The following is a 22,159-nucleotide window of genomic DNA, read 5'->3' on the forward strand; positions in this document are numbered from 1 at the left end:
CCTAACAACTACTTAGGTTTTCTGAGTATGGATAAATTTGACATGAGAGAGTGCAGCGACTGATTAATGTTTAAATTCTGATTCTTGTGGATACGCGATGTCATCAGCATATGGGTAAGAACAAGGCTTAGGGTTAAGGAAGAAACTCATAATTAAGTTGTCAACAGGCCACCACGACTGAGAGTCCTGTGCAGATGGATGACTTTACAGTCTGCAGTCTGTGCTCCTGTGGCTAAACTCAAGGCTAAATGTATGTGTATTAAGTGCATTTAGTTATATATTTGACTTTAGAATGTGTTGATCTGCGTATTTTTAAGTAAAGTCTGTGAAAAATCCTCTTTATTCAGGCGTCTAAGACGAAAACGTGTTAAAACACACGGACACGGGATGGCCACTGACTCGGAGGCACAGCTGCAGCTGTAGATTTAAAGATTACCGAGCATCGTGCGAGTTCAATGTTGACATTTTAGCAAGTAATACAGGCTCAGACACCTGAGAGGGCCAGACAGTTTATGAGAAAGATAACAGAGGAGGCGGGGAGGAAAGGAGGGAACGAAGAAGCATAAAACGTGGAAGAAGGTGATGAATGGAAAAAGAGATGACTGGAGAACGAGTTCAGCGGATGGATAAGGTGAATTATATTTTGACCATCAGGGCTGTCGTGTAGGGACGACAATTCTCAGTTCCCCTGTCATTTTCCATTGACTTTGTGTTATTTCACTGTTGCCCATGGGGAGTATTATATTGTTTTCACTCCAGCTCAAGGGCAAGACATCATAATCTCTTTTCCTCTCTCATTCTTCCCTTGTCTATCTAAATGCCAATATGCACTTTCTCTCTCACTCTCTGTGTCTCCCACTGTACTCCACTCCCAGCTCTACCCACAGTGCCAGGTTTCCCTTGGCCGGCAGCACCAGTGTTGCGTCATGCTGACATTGAAATGTTGATACAACATCAGTATAATTAGAACACGTATATCAATCGTTTCACCGCTGCCAAATATGACTGTGCGATTGTATGCTTTTTCACATCTGCAGAACAGTCATATTAAGTCAACAGCAATTTTTATGCGATACTTTTCAAAGTAGTTGTTCGCTTAAGGGATAAATTTATCACACTTGTGCTTTTTGCAAGCTTGGCTATCATTAGCCTACCAAAATAGCTGTAAAAACTGAGGGAGAGATGACAGCGTTTTAGAGAACTGGGCATGTCTCCAGAGATGATGGGAGACTTCCAAATAGCCAGGTAACATACTGAATTTAATACTTGGCTCATTAGCCGGAGCAAGAGACACGGCAGCTCCTGCTCACAGGGGCTCTTGCGGATTATGACAGTGTCGTCATGTGCTGTAACTGCAGGGCACGGTCCTGATTGATTTTCATTATAGCGCAGACACAGTGTTATTGTTCCTGAGTGCAAAAAAACATGCAGCCCCGGTCAGGGCAGGGCAGCGACGCTTTCTCACACTTGTTTGTTTGTAAGGTGTTTTTGACGTCTTGTAAAAAAAAATGCTGGCTGAAGTCTGGTGGAAGACTTTTGTACATTTTTAAATTTTTGTATGAAAATTCAGCATAAACTGAACCAGTGTTCTTCCTGGCATTTGTGCTTTGGTGCGTTTGTGTATGCATGTGTGACAGAAGTGGGGCGTGACAAACAATAAGAGGCGGGGGTAGATGTTATATCTTGGCTTTTTTTAAAAACAAATTCATTTTCAAGGCATTTTTAAAGGCTGAGCATACTTGTGTGTTTGTGCGCGTGTGTGTTTGTTAGAGAGGCAGAGAGAGCGAGAAAGTAAGGTTGAGTGTGTGAGCTAATCAGATACATGTTTGCTAGTTTGCAAAGGTATCAGTTCCCTGGAAAACAGCTTGTATTCTTCCAGCCTGGTTTCTTTCTTTCCTTTTTTTTTAGGAACAAAGTGCTTCCTTTAGTAAAACAGGAAACTTCTATTTGGAGACGGCAAGTGTGCAAATGGTAAACACAGCTCTGTGCTGTCTGTGCTACTGTAGATCGCTGCTGTTTTCTTATGAGTGTGAATGGGTGTGAGGAAGAAGGGAGAGGTTAAAGGGAGTGGAGCCAAAGACAGAAATGATATAGGAGTGGTATCGACTGTAAGCCCCGAAACTCTGCGGACTCATTGATCATACGGCATGTTGCGCCTCTGATATACAGAGTAAAGCACAGAAAAATAACACGCTGTAGGAAGAAAAACCAGCCTGAACAGCTCTCACATGATTCTGACCTCACACTGTATCTCTTTTAGTTCCATTGCATCACTGAATGGCTATTTAACACACCAGTAACCTCTAGCTGAATTCTTATTAAGCTGCTTAACGGTAATTGAACAGATTCATAACCTTTGCTTGACGTAGAAGTGATTATGTGTCTGATTAATACACTGATTATTCTGTATGACGTGTATTTATGTATGTAGCTCATTTTGTATTCATACATTTTACTCTCCCTCAGCCTGAGCAGAGTCAAGCTGATCTCAACCCCCTAAGCACTCCTTTTTAAAGTAAGAATATCAGGGCGCAGGTGTTGCTGTGGCAAGGTTTAGGCTTTATTAATAGACAAAGCAGGAAGAGCTTTTCTTTAGGATCAGCACTAACAAGGCTTCCTGTTTCGGGGGAGCTGAAAATATTCTGATATATTATAAGAGCCGCAGAGGATCTCAGGGGGCAGACAGGTCACCTGCAGTTCCCTGTTTAGTTTCCTTTCTTTCAATTTTGTATCATCTCTAAGGTTTTCACAACATTGAAAGGTTTTGGTGATGTTTTTTAAAAGATATTTTAAGAAAGAGACATCACACTTGTATCTGGTGGTTCTACATTGTCTTTGCGTGACCAATTAATCTAATGGTTCTCTCCTTAACTGTTGGAATAACTGCAAAGCTCTGTTGCCAACATGGCTTCCAGGCGAAGAGACTTCTTTCTTAGAGTATTATGATTAACATTTTTCTCTTTTCAACCTCCTAAGATCTGAACTTTTTCATGGAATAGATCTACAATTTCTCTTTGTTATTTGGGCTAATTGGGACCTGATGGATGTAAAAACAAAGAATTACCTGTTTTGTTTTGGGTTTTTTTACCTGATTTTTGTTTCTGAGAAAAATGAGATCCACATATGAGAACATTCGTTTTAAATTTTGATAGAACAGTGGCAGCTATAATGTTCTGGTAGGTGGATATCAGGCTCCTGTAGAGCAAAAGCATGTGATGTCCACATATGTTGATGCCAGGTCCTAGGAGGTTAAAGATGATGCTGTCCTTTTTTTTATAAAGATATCCAACCATCTAGCTTTGCACAAACTCATAACGACAATCAAAAGTGCACCAGCATTTGGCATCTCGCACAAAAATGTACTTTAAAAATCAGACTGAGGCGTGTCATTATTTTCTGTGAGACACAGTCTCAGTCAGCACTTTCAGTCCATTCATTTCTGCATTCTAGGTCAGTTCTCCGTGATTTAGGCAGCCGCAGTGTTTTGTTTCTGATTACAGCAATGAAGCAGTCTGAAGCGGATATTACACAGATTTATTCATATCTTACTGATAGTTACACCATGTTTTCTTGAGCTGCAGTAAATACCAGGAAAACTGCCGCACTGGAAAAATGTAGGAACTTTCCACTTCTCCCTCCCCCTTTCTCGCACTCTCTCTCTTTCTCTGAATTTGAGCTTCTGTGGGAGGAAGATGGACAACCCAGCTTTTCAGTCAAAAATGTGAGAAACTACTGGATAGATTGGTCAGAACATATATAGGTGCCGTTCTCTATGGTCTCTAACAAGATATTTGTGTGTTGTAGGCAGGTGCACTTGCATAACTCATGCTGTGGGGAAATTAATCGATTTGCATGCTCACTTTGTCTGCATTAAATATATAACAACGTTATAAAGATTAGGAATGGGTGAGTATGTAAGTGTTTGCTACTGCTGACAAGAAACAAACACGGTTACGATAAAGCACATTCATTAACATGTGTAAAAAACACATGTATAATACAGATGGCAGCAATACAATACTGCTCTCTAAAGCGAGGCGTGCCAGTTAGATGGGACTAATTTGTGTCTTTTGATTCTGCTACAATGCTAAGAGAATCACTAGTAGATGATGATTGCATTGGTGTCTTTATTTGCAATAAGAATAAATGGGAATGAGCGGAAGAAAGAAAGTCAAAAGTGAAAAGGATAAAGATTGAGACGAAGAGAGGACAATGGAATGAGATGAGCACACAAAAGAAAAGCAAATGGAAGCTGAACAAGAAGGGGATGAATGTAGATAGCAAAGCAAAGAAGTGAATTCCTCCCTGCTGTGTTATCCCATTCCTCCTTTTGTGGTTCCCCTCCGTGCCACTCATCTTCCTCTTTATTTCATCTCTGTTCCTGCACAATGTTGAAACTGCACAAAGATTTGAAGGAAGGTATTTTTGGGACTATAAAGCAAACGGACAGATAGAAATGGAACAGTGGGAAGTTTATGTGGGAGAATGATGAAGGGGAAACGATAAATTTCACAGAGAACAGGTCCTTCTCGATTATTTTATCCTCTGTGATGTGTAAGCTTGATAGTGGCTGTAAGATAAGAGCTGAAAGGTGACTACTGAGAAGGACAAGGGCCATGGAAGAAATCAAAAGATGGATAAAAGAACGGGAAAAACACTTGGACATCCCAAACACCAAATAGTGGCTGGGATCTCACAATTTATAACGGAAAAGTAAAGAAAATTAAAGTTTGTATTAGAATACAACACCTTGAATGAAATAATTGTGTAGCATAAGGTGTATATCCCTATTGCTTGTTATTAGTAACCACACAGACATGCACGTAGGATAATTAGGACAGTGATAAAAGTGTTTGAAGTTCCTGTGTTATTGATTGATGATATAGTAACAAGGTAGGGCTGTTCGATATAATGATATATCGGATGATGATATAAAAACATCTATCGTTTCATTTTACGCTATCGTTTGTTTCATGGTGTTGAGAGATAAACTGTTTACGGCAATATTTTTTCATCGTTTTGATGGTCACTGTAGTGGCTATATTAATTTCTTAAAGTTCTATCTTTCTCTTATATTTTATATAACCACACTACGGACGGACAAGCGCCTGTTTTTATGCATTGTTGTTAGCAGCAACGATGGTAAAACCATCGCGTGTCCGCTTGTTTATTTTCCACATAAACCTCTCACAATAAAGCTCAAGATCCTGTTGAGGCTTTTCAAAATAAACTGAATCACGTGAAAGAGTATGCAGTGTTTACTGATGGGAAGCAAAAAAGGCCCATCAGGTGCTAAAAAATAAACCTTAGACTCAAACGTTAGAACAGGCTTTTCCCCGCAGCACGCCGTGTAATAAATACTCACAAAGAAAACGGCGGCCTTTACAACTTATGTCTAAAAATGTGTAGTTTCAAGCATCGGTTAAAACACTCGACTCCAGCTACATGACGCCCAGCTGGAAACACTTCACGCAAGTCGAGCTGCCCGAGATTCACAGAATTTACAGAAAATGTTACATTTTTGTGATTTATATAGTTATTGGGACGATACAATTCTTCGGGATATGAGATTTTGGTCATATCGCACAGCCCTATAACAAGGACATTATAATATGCTAATTAATCACCTATGTGGGCCTCATCAACTGGTAAACATTCGATGAGCTTAATTTTTCAACTCAAATTTGCTCTGTTTACAGATGGCTATTTTCACAGTAGTGAGCTAGTTGCGAATACAGAGCTCCCATGAAGAAAACTAACTGGATGATACAGATTTTGTCCTTTAACCATTTAGAAATGAATGGCTGTTTTTTTTTTCTGTTAGCTAAAGTGACCTAAATATCACCATACGTGGTTTAGTAGCAGTATTTATCACAAAGGATCCAGATGCCTTCCTTTCCAACTTTTCATTAAACCACCATGAACAGCTGTTTCAGTGGAAACTACCATTAACTAAATAAAAAAGAAATTAACTGCATTCAGGCTGTGAAGCCTCTTCCTTCAATTTGTTAAATTGCAGGTAAATGCCCAGGCTGTGTTTTGTGACATCCTACAGTTATGAAGGCCATTGCCAGTTATTGTGCAGCTAGTATTTAAAACTGAGGTCCAAGATGTTGTAGAACTATTAGCGTTTGAAAGGGTCTGATGCTGAGTTCAGTCGATGTAACAGAGTTGCTTCCTTCCCTTTATGGAGATTTGCCCTGCAGAAAGCTGAAACAAGTGCATAATCGAAGCATACTGAACTCTGCTTTATAGGAATCTTTAGTAGCTGCGTTATAGATGAATACTTATTTATTATTTTAAATTGACAGCATTTGGGCTTTTGCAATTTGAAACCTTAAGTGTTGAAGTTAAATATCATAGCTGGCCAAGTGGAAGGAGCTTTTAATTAAGCTGTTTGTACTGTTACATTTGTTTGAAGCAGCCGAAGAGGGAAATATGAGACTGAGGATAACACACATATTTATTTCATTGAAAAATACATGTTGCAATATGCTTGTAAATGCCGTAGTTAGTTCGTAAATATTCTATAAACCCAGATAGATAGATAGATAGATAGATAGAGCACAGGGTGCAGTAATAATGCTTTCTATTGTGTGCGCTTCAGCAAACAGCTACATGTAAGCAGTTGATATTCTGTCAGGTTGACTTGTAGCCAGCATCAGTCTACAGTGGGACAAGACCATTACTAGGATCACTGGAGTGAAAATAGAGCCCATGCTGGACGGCATGTTCCCAACTCCATGTAGACTGTACACAGACTTATACCCACACAAATATACAGTCACAAAGAAGCTCAGAGACACACAATGCGACTCACACAGTCAGCGGAGTTTAACTGAAGTACTTTCAGAGAAAATATAGACGTAAGTATATCCACTTGCAATTGTGCCTTCACAAACCTCCTACAGAGCCTCCAAATTGCAAAGTCAAAAGTGACACAGATTGTTGTTAACAGCCCACAGCTAGGCTCAAAAATAAACCTCTCATTATGAAGCGATCACACTCCATTTATCTGTATTGTGGTTTCTCTTTGAACAGACAGTGAACTGTGGTGCTTTAGCTCTTTATGGTAAACGTGCTGTAAACTCTCGTAATGTTGGTGCACGTATTTAAATGAAAATAAGTCTGTAGGATTGATGTTTTTTGATATAGGTGTTTGCTGAAACATACATAGATAAAGTGTTTTTGTTTTAATCTACCAGAAACCTTGACCAATCAGAAAGAGCAGTCTGTACACAATCTAAAACTCGACACCCAGGGAGAAAGGGCATAAATAACTGAGTGCAACAGAAATTAGTATACAAAGATTGTATCATCTTGAAACTTAAGATGCATGAAGATCAACCTAAAGTAAAATGTGGAAATTACACCTTTGAAGATGTACAGAATTTGCATATCATCTTATTATCTCACATATTTTGTTGCTAATCAATTAAATACGTTTCTTAAAACTCTTTCAACAGTTTCCAGTATTTTAACAGTGTGCATAATGTACACACCAGTACTGTATATCAATTATCATGCACATTTTACTGCCCAGTTTTTTAGCACAAAGAGTGTTGATGTTGTGCATGAAACATGAGAGGGGAACCAGGCAGAAGGAGGAAATACAGGAAAAAAATGGGAAGACAAACAGGAAATTAGAAATAGTGAAAGAGAAAGGAAGGGGGACGTTTAAGATTCGGAGAAAGTCTGGCGATCGGCTGATGTGGTTCACAGCCACTGCAGCAACAGTTGAGCTTAAGAACTTCAGGGCTCTGCAGCAGTCTGTCTCACTGCTGCACTGAGGTGTGGTGTGGAGTTACAATCACAATGCAACTGATACAGCCGCCTCTAATAGGTAAAAAAGTCACACCATATAAGCAGAAATGCAAAGTATTGATAAGCATTTCCAGAAGGATGCATCAACCAAGAGTAGCAATGATTAAAACAAAACAGTACTCTATTACAAGTAAAAGATATTCATACATAATTTTATGGAAATATAAGCACATAAAGAAGTGATATCCAGAAAACTGAATGTGTCAGTCTAGTTTGTGGATAAAACACATGGACCTGATATCCTCCAGAGCAGCATTTCAATAACTGAAACACATGAAAGAAATTTTTAATGCTGGCACATAAAAGTCAGAGTCAGCTAAAAGCAAAACGTGTGCTTTAGTGCTTTTTATGTTTGCATATTCTCACCGCTTTTAGAGTTGAGCTGCTGGTGATAACTTTGGCATTGTTATGTGTTTTAAACTGTGGATTTAGTGGCAAAGTGAAGAACAGAAACATAAAGTGAAGTCAGTAATGGACTTTGATGGCACAAACAAGACTGAGGTAGAAAATATTCACAACCGTAAGCATCTCCTTAAAGAAGCCGATAAAACGGATAAACAATAATTCCTTGCTGGTTTGAGTTAGCTGTGCTCTTTGGGAAAGGCAAAGTCTATTTTTCATACCGCAGCAGCATCAAAGAATTTATTTTCAGATTAAGCTTTGAGGGAGACGTGCATTTAATGAGCTAACTGAGCCTTGCTGCGTTTTTGAGATAGAAGTCAAAACACGCTTATGTTAATGAAAGGTGAGAATAACAACAGCACTGACAACAAAGGCGATATTAGCACTGCTGCATGCTTTACATCAGTGATGAGTTACAGACACGTCAATTGGAAGGACCTGGTTTTAAGGCATTCCCTTTGTTTGTCAGGTTTCGTCACTAAAAGCCTTCATGGTAACTACTTTACACATTATTTTGTTATCAAGTTGTTTTTTTCCTGGTGTTGTTCTGCCTGTTGCAGCAGCTTCCATTGTGGTTGTTTTATTTATAATGACTTTATCATGGAGCTTCATGAAGTGTCATAGAGCATTGGCGAGACATTGTCACATTCACACTTCTCAGACCACAGTGTGACCTTACATAGCTTCAGGACCTTTTGGAAAGACAGGGATGTTAATCTAAAAAGAAATATGGAGGGATTGCAGCGGTTGTGATTGAAAAGTGGTGTTATTCCAGACATACGGTGAGTAAAATTAGTATTGAACACGTCACCAATTTTCTAAGTAAGTATATTTCTAAAGGTGCTATTGACATGACATTCTCACCAGCTCCCGGTAACAACACATCCAATCCACACATCCAGAGAAACCAAGCTGTAGATGCCCATAAATAAATTCATGTACAATAATGAGAAATCACACAGGGAAACAGTATTGAACACATGAAGAAAGGGAGGTGCCTATTAGCTGGTTCAGTCCCAACTGATGGCCTATAAAAACGTGTCTTATTACCAAGGTGTCACACAAGAAACCGCTCATGATGGTTAAAACCAAGACATTCAAAACTGTGTTGTTGCGAACCATACTGATGGCATTGATTAGAGAAGAATTTTAAACTACTGCAGGTTCTGGATTATGGCACTGTTGGGGTCATAACCCAGAAGTGGAAAGAACATTATTTCACTATAAATCGACCAGGTGGAATCAGTAAGTAAAAATCTTAAAAAAGTGTGTTTAAAGTTTGCTGAACAACATTTAGACAAACCTAGGAAATACTGTGAGAATATAGTCTGTCAGATTTGACCAAGATTGAACTCTTTGAATGCCAGAATACACATCATGTTTGGAGTTCAAATGGCACTGCATATAACCCCAAACACACCATACCAACAGTGAAGTTTGGAGGCAGGAACGTCATGGTGCGGGGCTGTTTTTAAACATACAGCATTGGCGCACTTCATCTAATTGAATGAAGGATTAATGGAAAAATGTACCCAGACTTTCTTGATAAATATCTGCTCCCATGTACCAGGATGATGAAGATGAAACCAGGGAAGACATTTCAGCAAGACAATAATCCCAAACACAGCCAAGGAAACTCTCAAGTGGTTTCAGAGAAAGAAAAAGAAGCTGCTAGAGTGACCCAGCCAATCACCTGAACTGAATCCAATTGAAAATCTATAGGCAGAACTAAAACTTGTCCCAGAAGGAACCTTCAGGATTTGAAGCCAAAATTAAACCTGAGCAATGCATGCAACTAGTTTCTCCACACAGGACGCATCTTTGAATAAACACATGGTTTGGATTCCTCCATCAGCTGATGCAGCAATCATCAAACTGACTGTAGCCATGATTAGTGGCTTATCCACCTGACTACCCCCTATTCTAATTACTGGATGTGCAGCTGATCACTTTCTCCAGTATTCAGTTCAATTCAGTTTTATGTCTATGGCGCCAACAACAGTCACCCTACAATAGAAGAGCAGCCATCTGCTATGACTGGCTGTTGGTGAGGGGATGAAGACAGCAGTGCTTTGACAAGGACAGATACACACAAGCTTCACCATCTCATACAACAAAAACTGCATTAATTTGAGATTTAAGATCCCCTTATTATATTATATTTAGGTTTGTATTCATTAATCTCTCTCTCTCTTTTTTTTTAAACCTTTTTGAGCTTTTTTCTATGAAAGTTTATGTTTTGGCTGCTGTAACACTGTAGTGCCCTAAGTTTGGGGATAAATAAAATATATATCTTGTTATTTTAACAAATTTAAGTCTCATCATCACCCTATAGTCTAAGAAACAAACCAATTACACTAATTGCACTCCACAACCCACTAAGTGTCGTTTCATCAGGTTATTGCTTTAACTATTTCAGGAAAAGCAGAAAAACAAATTGGAGCTGTGTGCACATATTTATCCAGTGGCTCTAAACACCTGTCAGGCAATGATAAAAAGTGGCACTGTGCCTGAACAATAACTGAAATTGAAAGCACTGTTGATGAAACACAATACTGTAAAGGAGGAGAATGGCCGACGGAAACGGTTGTTTAGATCCCCAGTGTGTCATTCAATCACCTGTAACCTTGAACACGCAGCCCTCCAGTGGAACAATTTCCGATAAGTGGTGCATTGTGCCCTGTGTGTGTGTGTGTGTGTAAGTACATCTATCATCCTTACAAATTGGGGGCAACATGTTGCTTCATGTGTGCACTTCACGTACTCTTGTGCCTGTAACTTTATAACCATATGACATGAAACACCGGTTGATTCATTTTATTTCTAATATTCGCTAAAATTAACATTAAATGATATTCAGACCAGAGCCCACTTACTTAATGCAACTACAACTTGGACTTTATAGAAAGGTTATAAGAATAGTTCTATTTTGGTTTGTTTCCAGCATTCACCGAAATTGGCACAGAAATGTTATGAATGGTTTTTCGTTGCATCCAATCAGCACTGGCAGAAAAGCTACTGAACAGGAAGCAGGAACATGTTTCAGTAAATCTTAATTTACTGACATCAAACGTAGTGTTTGATGTCAGTAAAAGAAAAATTGTACTACTAGACCAGTGAGGTTGTATCAATTGGCAGAAACAGTGGTGCCAGTATAAATGTCCCAGCAAACTTGATATGTATAAAAAAATCTGTGAAACAGTATTAATTGTTGAGAGAGTCTATGAGTTTGAATACACTTTATTTGACCTGTTTTCATGCTGTGCTTATCCTGCTAACTCTGCCATTAATTCACAACATGCACTCGGATTATTAATGCTGTTGCTTGTTAAGTATTGTTTTATGATAATTGCTTAATGCGCCACTGTGTTTTGATTAATGCTGTACAAATAAACTGACTATAGTGTGCGAGGTGGGCTTACAACAAGGCATTCCCAATACAAGTGCCTCCTAAATTTTGGCACTATCAGCATGTTAGCCAATGTGCTTTCTGCATAGATTATTTGGAGACATATCTTTAGGCGTTTTTTTTTTTTTTTTGGTAATGTGATCTTGTACAGGTATGAATGGCCCTTATCTACAGCTACTTATTTTCCTCCAGCGCCTTCAGGGCTGCTGCAGTCCACAAAATCACAAGCTGAGCTCTTATTAATGTGGTATTTTAATTCCCTCAGATGAATCACGTATCAAAAGATACAATTCATTTTTAATTTTGCTTTGCAGCAGTTCCCACACAACAGGTGCAGACACAGACAGACTGAGGGCAAAACAAAAATACCAAGAACCACTGGGGGGGCGAGAAGCTATGCAAAAGAGGAGGGGGAGAGAGCTCACTGTAGGGTCGTAATGAGAGGTTTGTGTGTGTGCATGCCCAGGTGCACATGTGTGTCTTCTGCTCTATCATTGCACCACTGGCTGTTGTGATTGCTTGACCCAGGGTTTCAGCGCATTACCACCTTAACAGCTTTGTGGCTGGAGTTATTCGTTGACTGCACACACACATGCACCCAAACTCACATACACGCATAGATTTGTCTCCTGCAACCAGGTGAAGGTGTCTCTCGGTCAAATGTATGCAGGCTGAATATGAATTTTCAGTTGTTGATGGACATGCAATCGATGTGATAAACAGTTTCACAGAGGCGCAGCCTTTCCTGGCAGAAAAGTGTTTTTTACAGACAAAACAGACACTACACTCACTGGCTACTTCATTGGGTACAAGTGTTCAAGTGCAATTAATGCAGATATCTAATCAGCCAATAACTATCTCTACATGCATTTAGGCTTGTAGACATGTTCGACACAACCTGAAGTTTAAATTGAGTCTAAGAATGTGGAAGAGACGTGATGTAAGTGCCTTTAAATGTGACATTGTTGTTGATGCCAAATGGACTGGGCTGAGTATTTCAGAAACTGCTGATCTACTGGGATTTTCCTGCATGACCATCTCTAGGGTTTACAGAGAATGGCCCAGTAAGTAGTTCTAGTTTATCAGGCAGAAACACCTTGCTGATGCCCAAGGTCAGAAGCCAGAGAGCTTTGTGCTAACAGACGAGCAACAGAATGGTCAACAATTGGACAATAGAAGATTGGAAAAATGTTGTATGGTCTCAACATTCAGATGATAAGGTCAGAATCTGGCACTGCCTTGTGGCAGCGGTTTAATGCCGCAGTCTGCCTAAACATTTTTGCTGAATATGTCCATCCTTTTATGACCACAGTGTACCCATCTTCTGATGGCTGCTTCCTGCAGGATAACATGTCATGTCATAAAGCTCCAATAATTTTTAAACTGGTTTCTTGAACCTGAGTTCACTGTACTTAAATGGCCTCAGCACACTCCAATAGAGCACCTTGTGGTGGAACGGGAGATTCACATTGATGTGCAGCTAACAAACCTGCAGCAACCGTGTGATGGGATCATGTCAACACAGGCTGAAATCTCTGAGAAATGTTTCCAGCACCTTGTTGAATACATCATTAGCTTAAAAGGCAAATGACAGTCCAACATGATGCTAGCAAGGTATACTATAGTGGCTACTACTGTCAGCAGGACTCATAGCCTGTTCACACTCCCAAACTATCACATACTATCACATCTGTTTCCTTTACAATGTAACACAGTGAGTTCCCTTTCAGTGTCATTTTTCAATAGGGTTCGATAGGAGTCCCTTAACATCTGACCGCAGGGGAAAGTGGTCTGCTGGTGTCATCAATAAGGGAGCGCTAACCAAAGAGTGTCATGGTAAACAAGTTAATGTCAGAAAAGCAAACAGTGATAGAAATTATAGAACTGAAAAAGAATGGTAGGTTTGTGAAATCGTAGGAGATGCCACCTCAAGCTGGACGTCGATATTAAAGAGGTACCTGTGTGTTAAAATATGGTGTTTCTCTGTGGCACATTGTGAGTGAAAATGTCTTGGAATCCCTCTGGATTAATCTTTCACTCATCGGAAAAGCTTCCTTTCTCATGGCTTGTTCCTCTCATTCTTCCATCCACCCCATTGTAATGCTACTACAGACTGTCCTTTCATTACTGGTCTTTGGTCACATCAGCTCATGTGTCATATCTCGGGTTCTCCTCTTTCTCTTATACCAACACACACTCACACACACACTTTGGCAGATATGAGGTAAACAGCTGCGTTTAACAATGGGATAGTAAAATGAGTGAGTCCCCGGTGTGACTTAATATCATCCCTCTGTTCCCTCTGGATATCTTCTCACTCCTGGTTTTGTCCCTCTCCTGCAGTGGTCATCACTCTGTCTCTGACCTTTTTCCCATCCTTTGAGTTAATAACAAGCTTGCTTGGAGACCTTTGCTTGAATCCATGACGTCTGCATTCATTTTGTGCTTCCATTAAAGGCAAGCATGTTCAAGGTGAATGAACAGGTGCTTCAAAAAACACATGAAGACAGATTTGTTTTTACAATAGTGTGAAACTTTAAAACTATTGAATCTGTTAAAGAAAGCAAATCAAATGTTCACCTTGTGTCGCTATTATGGAAATTTTATCTCCTCGCTGACTGTCAGACTCATGTGACATTTAAACAAGAATATCTTTTCCTGTCTTTTTCAGTTGTCTCTATCATCATGTACAACCCTTGAAGGTTTTACATTCTGAGCATAAAGTTACAACCAAACAACAAGCCCTCATTCCAAAATGCAAAGATGCAAGTAACATGGGCCTACAGCAAACATCATAACAAAAAAACAACAAAGTTTATTACAGTTACATTTAGATCTTCTTCAGTACTGTGCACACTGTCTCACTACAATAGCTTAATAAAATACTTGATTACATTTCCTGAACTTTTCTATTTCAATATAAGGATGATAAGTTGAAGTACACAGGCAAAATATTGGATAATTATTATTCGGTTCAGAAAATGCATATTATGACATAAAAATATATTTCATTTAAGAAAAAGGTATACAGTATTGTCTCTAAGATAAATAAATACATTATGTCATATAAAATATCTGATAAAAGAAGAAGATGTGACATGTTCACTGACTTGCTGTGAACTGGAAACTATATACTGTATCTCATCATAGAAACAACCTGATAGCCTGACAGTACCAACAGAATCAGTATTTGCTATGATACAGCTATTAACTGTGATAAATGTGCAAAAACTTCAGATCTGTTGCTTTCTGTTGCAAATCTGTGGCCATCCACATAAACATAAATTCACATTAATCAGAAATAAGAGAAGATTTATCCATAACACAAGGGAAAAGACCCAGGGAAACCAAGTTAACGATAAAAACCGATAAAAACCCCGAAAACCATAAATTTCACAGCCGAGCCTCAACTCTCATAACTTGGTATCAAACAACTCACGGACCGGTACCGGTTGATGGCCTGAGGGTTGGGGACCGCATAGAAACACATTGAGCTCATCCACACAGACTGACTCAGATTTATTGCACCATGTTAGCAATCGGTGTGAGAGTGATTCCAGTCACTCCAAGTCAAAACGTGATTGGTCAGACTAGACAACCTGGGCAATGGCTTTGCCTTTGCAAATGTACAGTTGGTCACCATAACTACTTCAAATGGGTTGGCGAATGCAAAACAATTCACAGCAATTACCGGCAACCCTTTATTTTTGCTGGTCTCAAGGAGGTTATCCTATGTTTACTCTTAAAGGGACTGAAGCATTAGAGGAGATAATGAGATGTTGCTGTAGTATCTAAAAATCTTCTGTTGGTTGTCTATGTAACAATACATATATACTGTATGCAGTACTGGTCTTGGCTGATATTAGCTTTGTTTGATGTTTATCTGCTGCGTTGATTTATGTCTGGCAAAACTGTGACGAAAAGTAGAAATACTTTAAAACAGTTAAATTACTTTTATAATGAGTATGTTTCCATCTCCTGGCATAACATAGGAAGCAAAACCCTAAACTAACAAAATGAGATATTTTATTTTATAATGAGCCTACAATAATGAACAATCTAATTGGCACTTCTCTGATTTTGGAGGGAGTAAGTGGTTTTTTTGTTTGTTAATAAAAATGCTGAAAATGAATATTAAGTATTTTAATCTGGGGTGATATTTGCTTAGACTTAGAAAATTGACTTAATTTTTTTTTTTTTAATAAATTTTGCATTACATGAAAAATTTGCACTATTACCATGAAGCTGTTTGCTTTATTATAGGATGGACAGTTAAATACCATGCGATCAACCTATGTCACTTCTATCCTGCCGATTAAAGGCATACACGTAACATTTCTGAACATTTATTTTCACATTATGACCTGAATGTGGTGAAGACAGTCAACCAGATTTCTGAAGGATTTCTCAAATAATCCTTGGACTAAAGAATTCAAATCCACGCAGTTGTTTGATTCGGGGAATAAAATGTGCCAAGCGATGCCATCTTTCATTGTGTTATTGGTGGCATGGTGCAGTTTAACATTAACAAGTGCTGATGTCTACTGCTTCTTCCTTCTCCTCCTCCTCTTCTCCTCTTCATCATGCTTTGGGGAGGTTGAGAGGAAATGCGGCGATGACAGGATTTTAAAGAAGCTCTTACTCTTAACACCCAACAGGCTATCCGGTCAAACCAAGCACTCCCTCTCTCTCTCTATCTTACTCCCTCTCTCTCACACACCCACACATCCACGCACATACACCCACCCACACCCCCACCCGTTCTCTGCACTAGAATTAGCCACTGGCTGCATTCCAGTCAGATCCGCTCAATATTCCACCCTTCCAAAAAAAAAAACAACCCTCTCTCTTCTCATTGCTCTCTGGAGGCCACACATTGCCACAGTCATAGTTGTGTCACAGCAATCAATCACCCATCAATGTGAAACAGCTACACTGATGCAGAGAAAACACAATGCAACCTCACTGTCATTTCCTCCAAAATCATCTGTCCTTTGGAATCTCCATCCTGCTGCCTGACCTCCATCCTGTGGTCTTTCGCTCTTTCCCACCCTATCACCATATCCATTGCTCCCTCGTGGTTGCAAACTTCACACCCATTATCACCTCACTGTGATTCACTCACTTTATTCATTACCAAGCTGGTGACCTTCTCAGCCATGTGTTTTCCCATTTCACATATGTTGAGAATAAATACTTGAACATTCAGAGAATGACTTGAACACGGAGATGGGATGTTATGGCTGTGAATTGAAATGAGTTTCAAAGACATGTTTGCAAATGAGCAGGGTTATTCTCACAAAAAAGAAACTTTCTTCTTTTTCTGTGATACAACTCGATATTTTGACATTTCTCTCTGGCTGAGAGCACAGGAACCCCCACCCATCATCAAAATCTTTGTTTGCAAGAAGCAACCAATCAGGAAAAAGCTGGCTTAAAGGGAGTGCTGTCTAAAAGAGAGAGGATACTAGGTAGGGAGTTGCACAAATACCCAGTCATGCAAAGCTACGCTAGTAGATTTAGTGGATAAAATGTAGAGCTGGAAATGACCAAAATGAGTCTAATAAAATTTGGTTGCACTGCTACTTTGGTTCTGTTGGAGTTGCATGCTAGCCCTATAGTCTGCTAAAATCAGAACCAACTTATTGTATGAATATGTAGGTGTGGCCAGTAGAATGTTAGCTTAGCTTCACATAGAGAATACTACCCAGAAAAGCAGCTTTGTTAACTGGCTGCTAGCTTTAGCAACTTTAAAGACATTTATCTCTCATTTGGCAAAAAACTTAATTTCCTCAAAAATATTTTCACTTAACTCTTTAGTCGATGCCCAGTATCATTCATCTATTGCATATCACTTCATTCATTGTTTTACTTTTCTCAGTTCCTACCTAGAGTTGGTCATGTCGGTCTGCCCTCCTTGACTCTTCTCCAGCCCAAGTTTGGTGAAAATCCCCACCAGCACCATGATGGCCACCACTCCACAGATAATATACACAATCATGTGGGTCCGATCCCGGTCCGGTTCCTCCTGGGCTTCTGTAACAGGTGCCGCCGGTCGTCCCGTGTTTGCCCACACAGGTGTGTCATAATTTGAACAGGATGTCTGATCCAAACTGTGGATTTTGAACTGGCAGCAGAAGCGGTAGAAGCAGGAACCGCAACAGAACAGGTAGATACCTGCGTTACAGTTAAAAGGTGGGTCCCACTGGCCCATCACATCATAGTAACCCCAACAGCGGTTATCCCCAGTCGGACCTGCTTGCTCCTCTGTGTCTGGTGTCGGGGTTATTAGCGCTGCTTCTGGTGACGTAGATGGTTCTGTTGTCTGGTTGTTGGAAGAGAACTGCGCCAAAGCCTGACCTGACGGCTGAAAGTTCAGACCTCCCAGAGAGATCAAACCCAGGAGGACGGCTAAAGATAAGTTCACCAAGAGTGGATGAATGATGGCAGCCATCTTGGTCTTACTCCAGTATCTTGTGATGTTAGTCCTGATGTGTAAGAGTTAATGACAGTTCCAACTGAAAGCACCTAGGTGTTAGAAATAAAAGAAATAGAGAGTTAAATATCCTCCTTGCCCAGAGCTTTTAGTTACAGCAAATAAATGAATCTTTTTGCTGTGCAAGCAGTGCAACTTAATGAGATACAGTATCAGTGAAACAGGAAGCTGAAGAGGAGAAATCAAGAGTTTTTTCCCAGAGTGATAATCTGAAGAAGCATTAAAAAAAAAGCATTCATTAACTAGTTATTAAAATTACGATTTACAGAAAACTAAACTGTCACCGTGGGAGCAGAACAAGTGAGACAAAAGGATCTCCCATTTTAACATGCTCCTAGCTAAAGTAAACGTGGGCCCTTGTGAGCGGAAACTCACATGCAGAGACACACGATAGTCCTCGGCAGTTAAATGCGTGTAGGTGTGTGTGTCAAAGCGCATTCTAAATTTTCTGTCACCTTTTACAAAGCCATATGTCATCGGCAGACAGCAGAGGCGGTTGTAGACAAATCCAAAGCTGGTGGCTTGGAGGCAATCCAGTTTAGAAGGCCGCGTTACCTACGGATGAACTCGCCTCTGGCATTTCTGACAGTAAGCTCCCCCGCAGAGTGAACGAATAATCCGCAAAAAGTGGAAAGTCTGGGGTCCTGATGTTGCTAGCTGTAAAGGCAGATATCTCTGAAACCTGCAGGCAGTCATGGGTTCCCACGTGGAAAACTTTTCACTCCAAAGATGGACTCATATTCCAGTGTGGGAAAAAAACTCTAATGCTCAGCAATGGAGCCAAATCAGTTGCGATATCATTAAAAAGAAAGAAAAGGGAATAAAAAAAAAACTCTGATCAATAGTTTTTCACTTAAGTTGTCTTCGTCACCCACTACTCCCTCTTGAGATTTAACTTGCATCCATCATCCTCTTACTCTCACCGTCGGCGCTCACAGAAAGCTTTTTTATTTTTGTAGTGGGCATCTTTTTGCTGTCACCTGAGTCCACTTTGGTGGGTGTTTACTTCCTCTCTTAGAAGCGCAGCTCCAGTCTTTCATCCACTGAAGTTTTTGTGATGTTAAATATTCAGCTTTTATGACTAAAGACAGTATTGGATAGTTCCTTTCTATTTCCAGTCAGAGCCAACAGGTAACAACAGCTGTTCTGTTTTTCGGGGGAAAGTACTCCAGGCTCTCGTCAAGCTAAAATCCTGTGGTGATTACAGTCCAAAAGCGTCCCTCTTGCACCTGAGGCGTGTTTTCGCGTACACGTAATCTCACATTCACTTTGTGAACACATACAGCTCCAATCCTCCTGGTGATAGCACACTGTCAGTGTCAGTCTCTTTTAAGCGACCCACAAGAGTCCAGTGGTTTTTCGTGCTCTGCGGGCACCGGGCTCCTGTTGCTGCTGCTCTGTGTGTGCTCCACTGAAACCCCTCCTCTCCGTGGATCCCAGGGTCTCTAACAGACCCAGGACACCAGCTGGGTACTCTGTCTATCAGCCCGCTCAATCCTGCCCTTCAAGTGCTTAGGCGAGGAGAGATGAGAGAGAGGGGGGGAGAGAGGGGAGGGCTGATGTTGTGATCTTAATGTCTTGGTGCTGCTGCAGCCGAGACTCTGGAGAAGCCGTGAGAAAGATAAACCTGTCGGAAATACTTGACCAGGAGTGGAGTGGTTTGTTCTTTAATGGCTGTGTCTGCTCCTGTGTTTGGCTCAGTCTTTTCTTTTCTTTCTTTACGCTCTGATCTCTCTCTATCTTCTCTATTTTATCATTTTCCCTCTTTCTGTCTCTTCCACAACTTACCTTACTGTTTCCCCACAGCCTTTAAGTAGGGCTGTTTGTTGTTGCTGAGGAAATATCACTGTGAGGTCAGAGAGCCCGTGGACTGCCCTTTGCACTTTCAGCCAGCGCACTTGCACGAGCCTTGCTGGAATAAATATTCCCGCAGCCCAGCTGGATGACAAAGACAAGTGGAGATGCGACAGCCAAACAGCAGAGTGGCACCGAGGGCAGATCAAAAAATATCCTGTTTTCAAAAGAAGCCCCCTTTTGGAAATATAGAGCTGCGTGCAGCAGAAGAGCTTCGCTCTTGCTGGTTCAACTATTCAGTTGGCAGGTTTTTCTATTTTTCCGTTAGCATCAATGTATATATATATTTTTTAAATTTGTCTTTTTCCCCCACTGAGAACAAAAAAAAAAAGAATGAATTACAAAAAAAGCTTAAAGCATTAATATGCAACAGTTTTTAAGCAAATGTTGCACATTATCCCCCAATTTTCATGCATTTTGCTGTCAATTAAGTCCTTTGTCCGGCTGCAGCTTCTTTGAAAACAGGCATAATTTGATATATATGTATAGGAATTTTATATATATATCATATGTATGTGTTTTCACTGGTGATCTGCTTGTGGGATGCTCCAAACAGAAGTGAAGAGCAAAGGAGACGCTATAAATGCTCTTTTTATTCCATGTTTCCCCGTTGTTGTTGCTGCTGCTTCCTCATCAGCGTGTATTCCATCATTTCCTCGTCGCCTCACTCTGCTTGCAGCGCGTGTATCCCGTCCACTGGTGATGCTCGCAATGCTGCTGCTGCTGCTGCTCTGGCAGGACCGGATGACAATATCCCGCGCACTCTCTCTCTCACTCCTCCCTCTCCCAAGTCACTCCTCCCTCTTTCGCTCACTCCTCCCCTCCTTCTCAGCATCTTTCTCTCTCTCTCTCTCTCTCTCTCTCTCTCTCTCATACACACACACACATGCACACACACACATCCATACTCACTGATATCTTTTGTGCGCAAATGAACACAGCTCCCGCTTGCTGACTCTCCCTTTCACTCTCCTCCTCCCTCCCTCATTATGTGTCACTGACACTCTCTCCCTCTCTCTTTTTCCCTCCTCCTGGTTTTTCCTGTGTTTTTGTCTCGGCCTCGTCAACACTCACTCTTTGTCCCTTTTGTTTCAGGTTACCTCTATTTCTGTCCTTTTTCATCTCCGTTTGCCTTTTGTCTTTCTAACCTTTTCAGTTTCTTTTATCCATGTCTGGTGTCCCGTGCCTGGGTTTTCTCAATCTTCCATTGTTCCTATGCTTTATCCACTCTCTTTGCCCATTTTTCCATGGTTCTCCCTCCTCTGTGCTGTTTTCCTTTTTCCAAAATGCCACAGTTCAACATATAGGCAGAATTGATGCTGACTGAGCAGCAGGTTGTAATGTGCAGGAATGCTGGTGTGTTCATCTGCAATGTGTGCGTGTTTGTGCCTCAGCGTAATTACTGCGCTAATACCTCTGCACAGTTCGTCTTTGTGTGAGCATGTTTGGACCATGCGTGGCACTGCAGTCTATTAGGGCTGATTTAGGGAAAGAGCGAGCGGTGGTTGAAGTGAGCAAGAGAAGTAAGGAAGAAAGAAAGGAAGGAAGGAAGGAAGAGGAAACAAGACTTAGATAAACAGAGAGGAAGGAGAAGGAGGAGGCAGGAAGAGAGAGAAAAGAGGGGAGGAGAGAAGAGGACAGCGGCTGCCAAAGAAAGAGGGTGGCTTGACAGAATAGAGCAGGGGGAGGGAAAGAGAAGAGGAATTATCATAGGAAAGGGAGGGGGATTAAGAAACACGGAGAAAGCTAGTGGAATAGGAACTGACAGAGGGATAGTAGGAGTGAGGGAGGGAACGAAAGATATACATAGGAAGGGAGCAGACAGGTAGGAGGAAAACCATCTCAAGGGAAGGTGACATTGGGCGTGGAGAGAAAGAAACAGGAAAGGCAGGAGAGGAACAGGGACGGACAGTCTCCAAGAAAATTTTCAGGATGAACCAAAGATAGATGGCGAAGCAGACGATTATGAATTTTGAATACTTACAGATTTAATGCGGAATGTGAGCCAGATTTTTAAAGAAGTAAAAGAAGTAGTGCCTTTGGGTCTGGCTTTGAAGGGGCCAAGCATCATCATTTTTGCATAAAAGCTTTAAAGCTTTCCTATAATTTCCTTCTCACCCCCTCTCTATTTTATCTTTGTTTATCTTCTTATCATCCATTTTCTTTCCCCCTCT

General features: G+C 40.6%; 1 protein-coding gene across 1 annotated transcript in view; it reads right to left on the minus strand.

Moving 5' to 3' along the window:
* LOC146520412 (protein shisa-8) overlaps positions 1-21,175 on the minus strand; it is a 116,219-nt gene extending 95,044 nt beyond the window's left edge. Inside the window, exons 1-2 of the mRNA XM_085156369.1 lie at positions 18,587-21,175; positions 17,524-18,163 (exon numbers count right to left, since the gene is read on the minus strand). Coding sequence (XP_085012495.1) covers positions 17,524-18,089 — 566 coding nt within the window. The 5' untranslated portion in view covers positions 18,090-18,163; positions 18,587-21,175. The remainder of the gene's footprint in view (positions 1-17,523; positions 18,164-18,586) is intronic.
* Positions 21,176-22,159: the final 984 nt, after the last annotated feature.

Source organism: Neolamprologus multifasciatus, chromosome 4 (assembly GCF_963576455.1).
Source record: "Neolamprologus multifasciatus chromosome 4, fNeoMul1.2, whole genome shotgun sequence".
Classification (NCBI taxonomy): Eukaryota; Metazoa; Chordata; class Actinopteri; order Cichliformes; family Cichlidae; genus Neolamprologus; species Neolamprologus multifasciatus.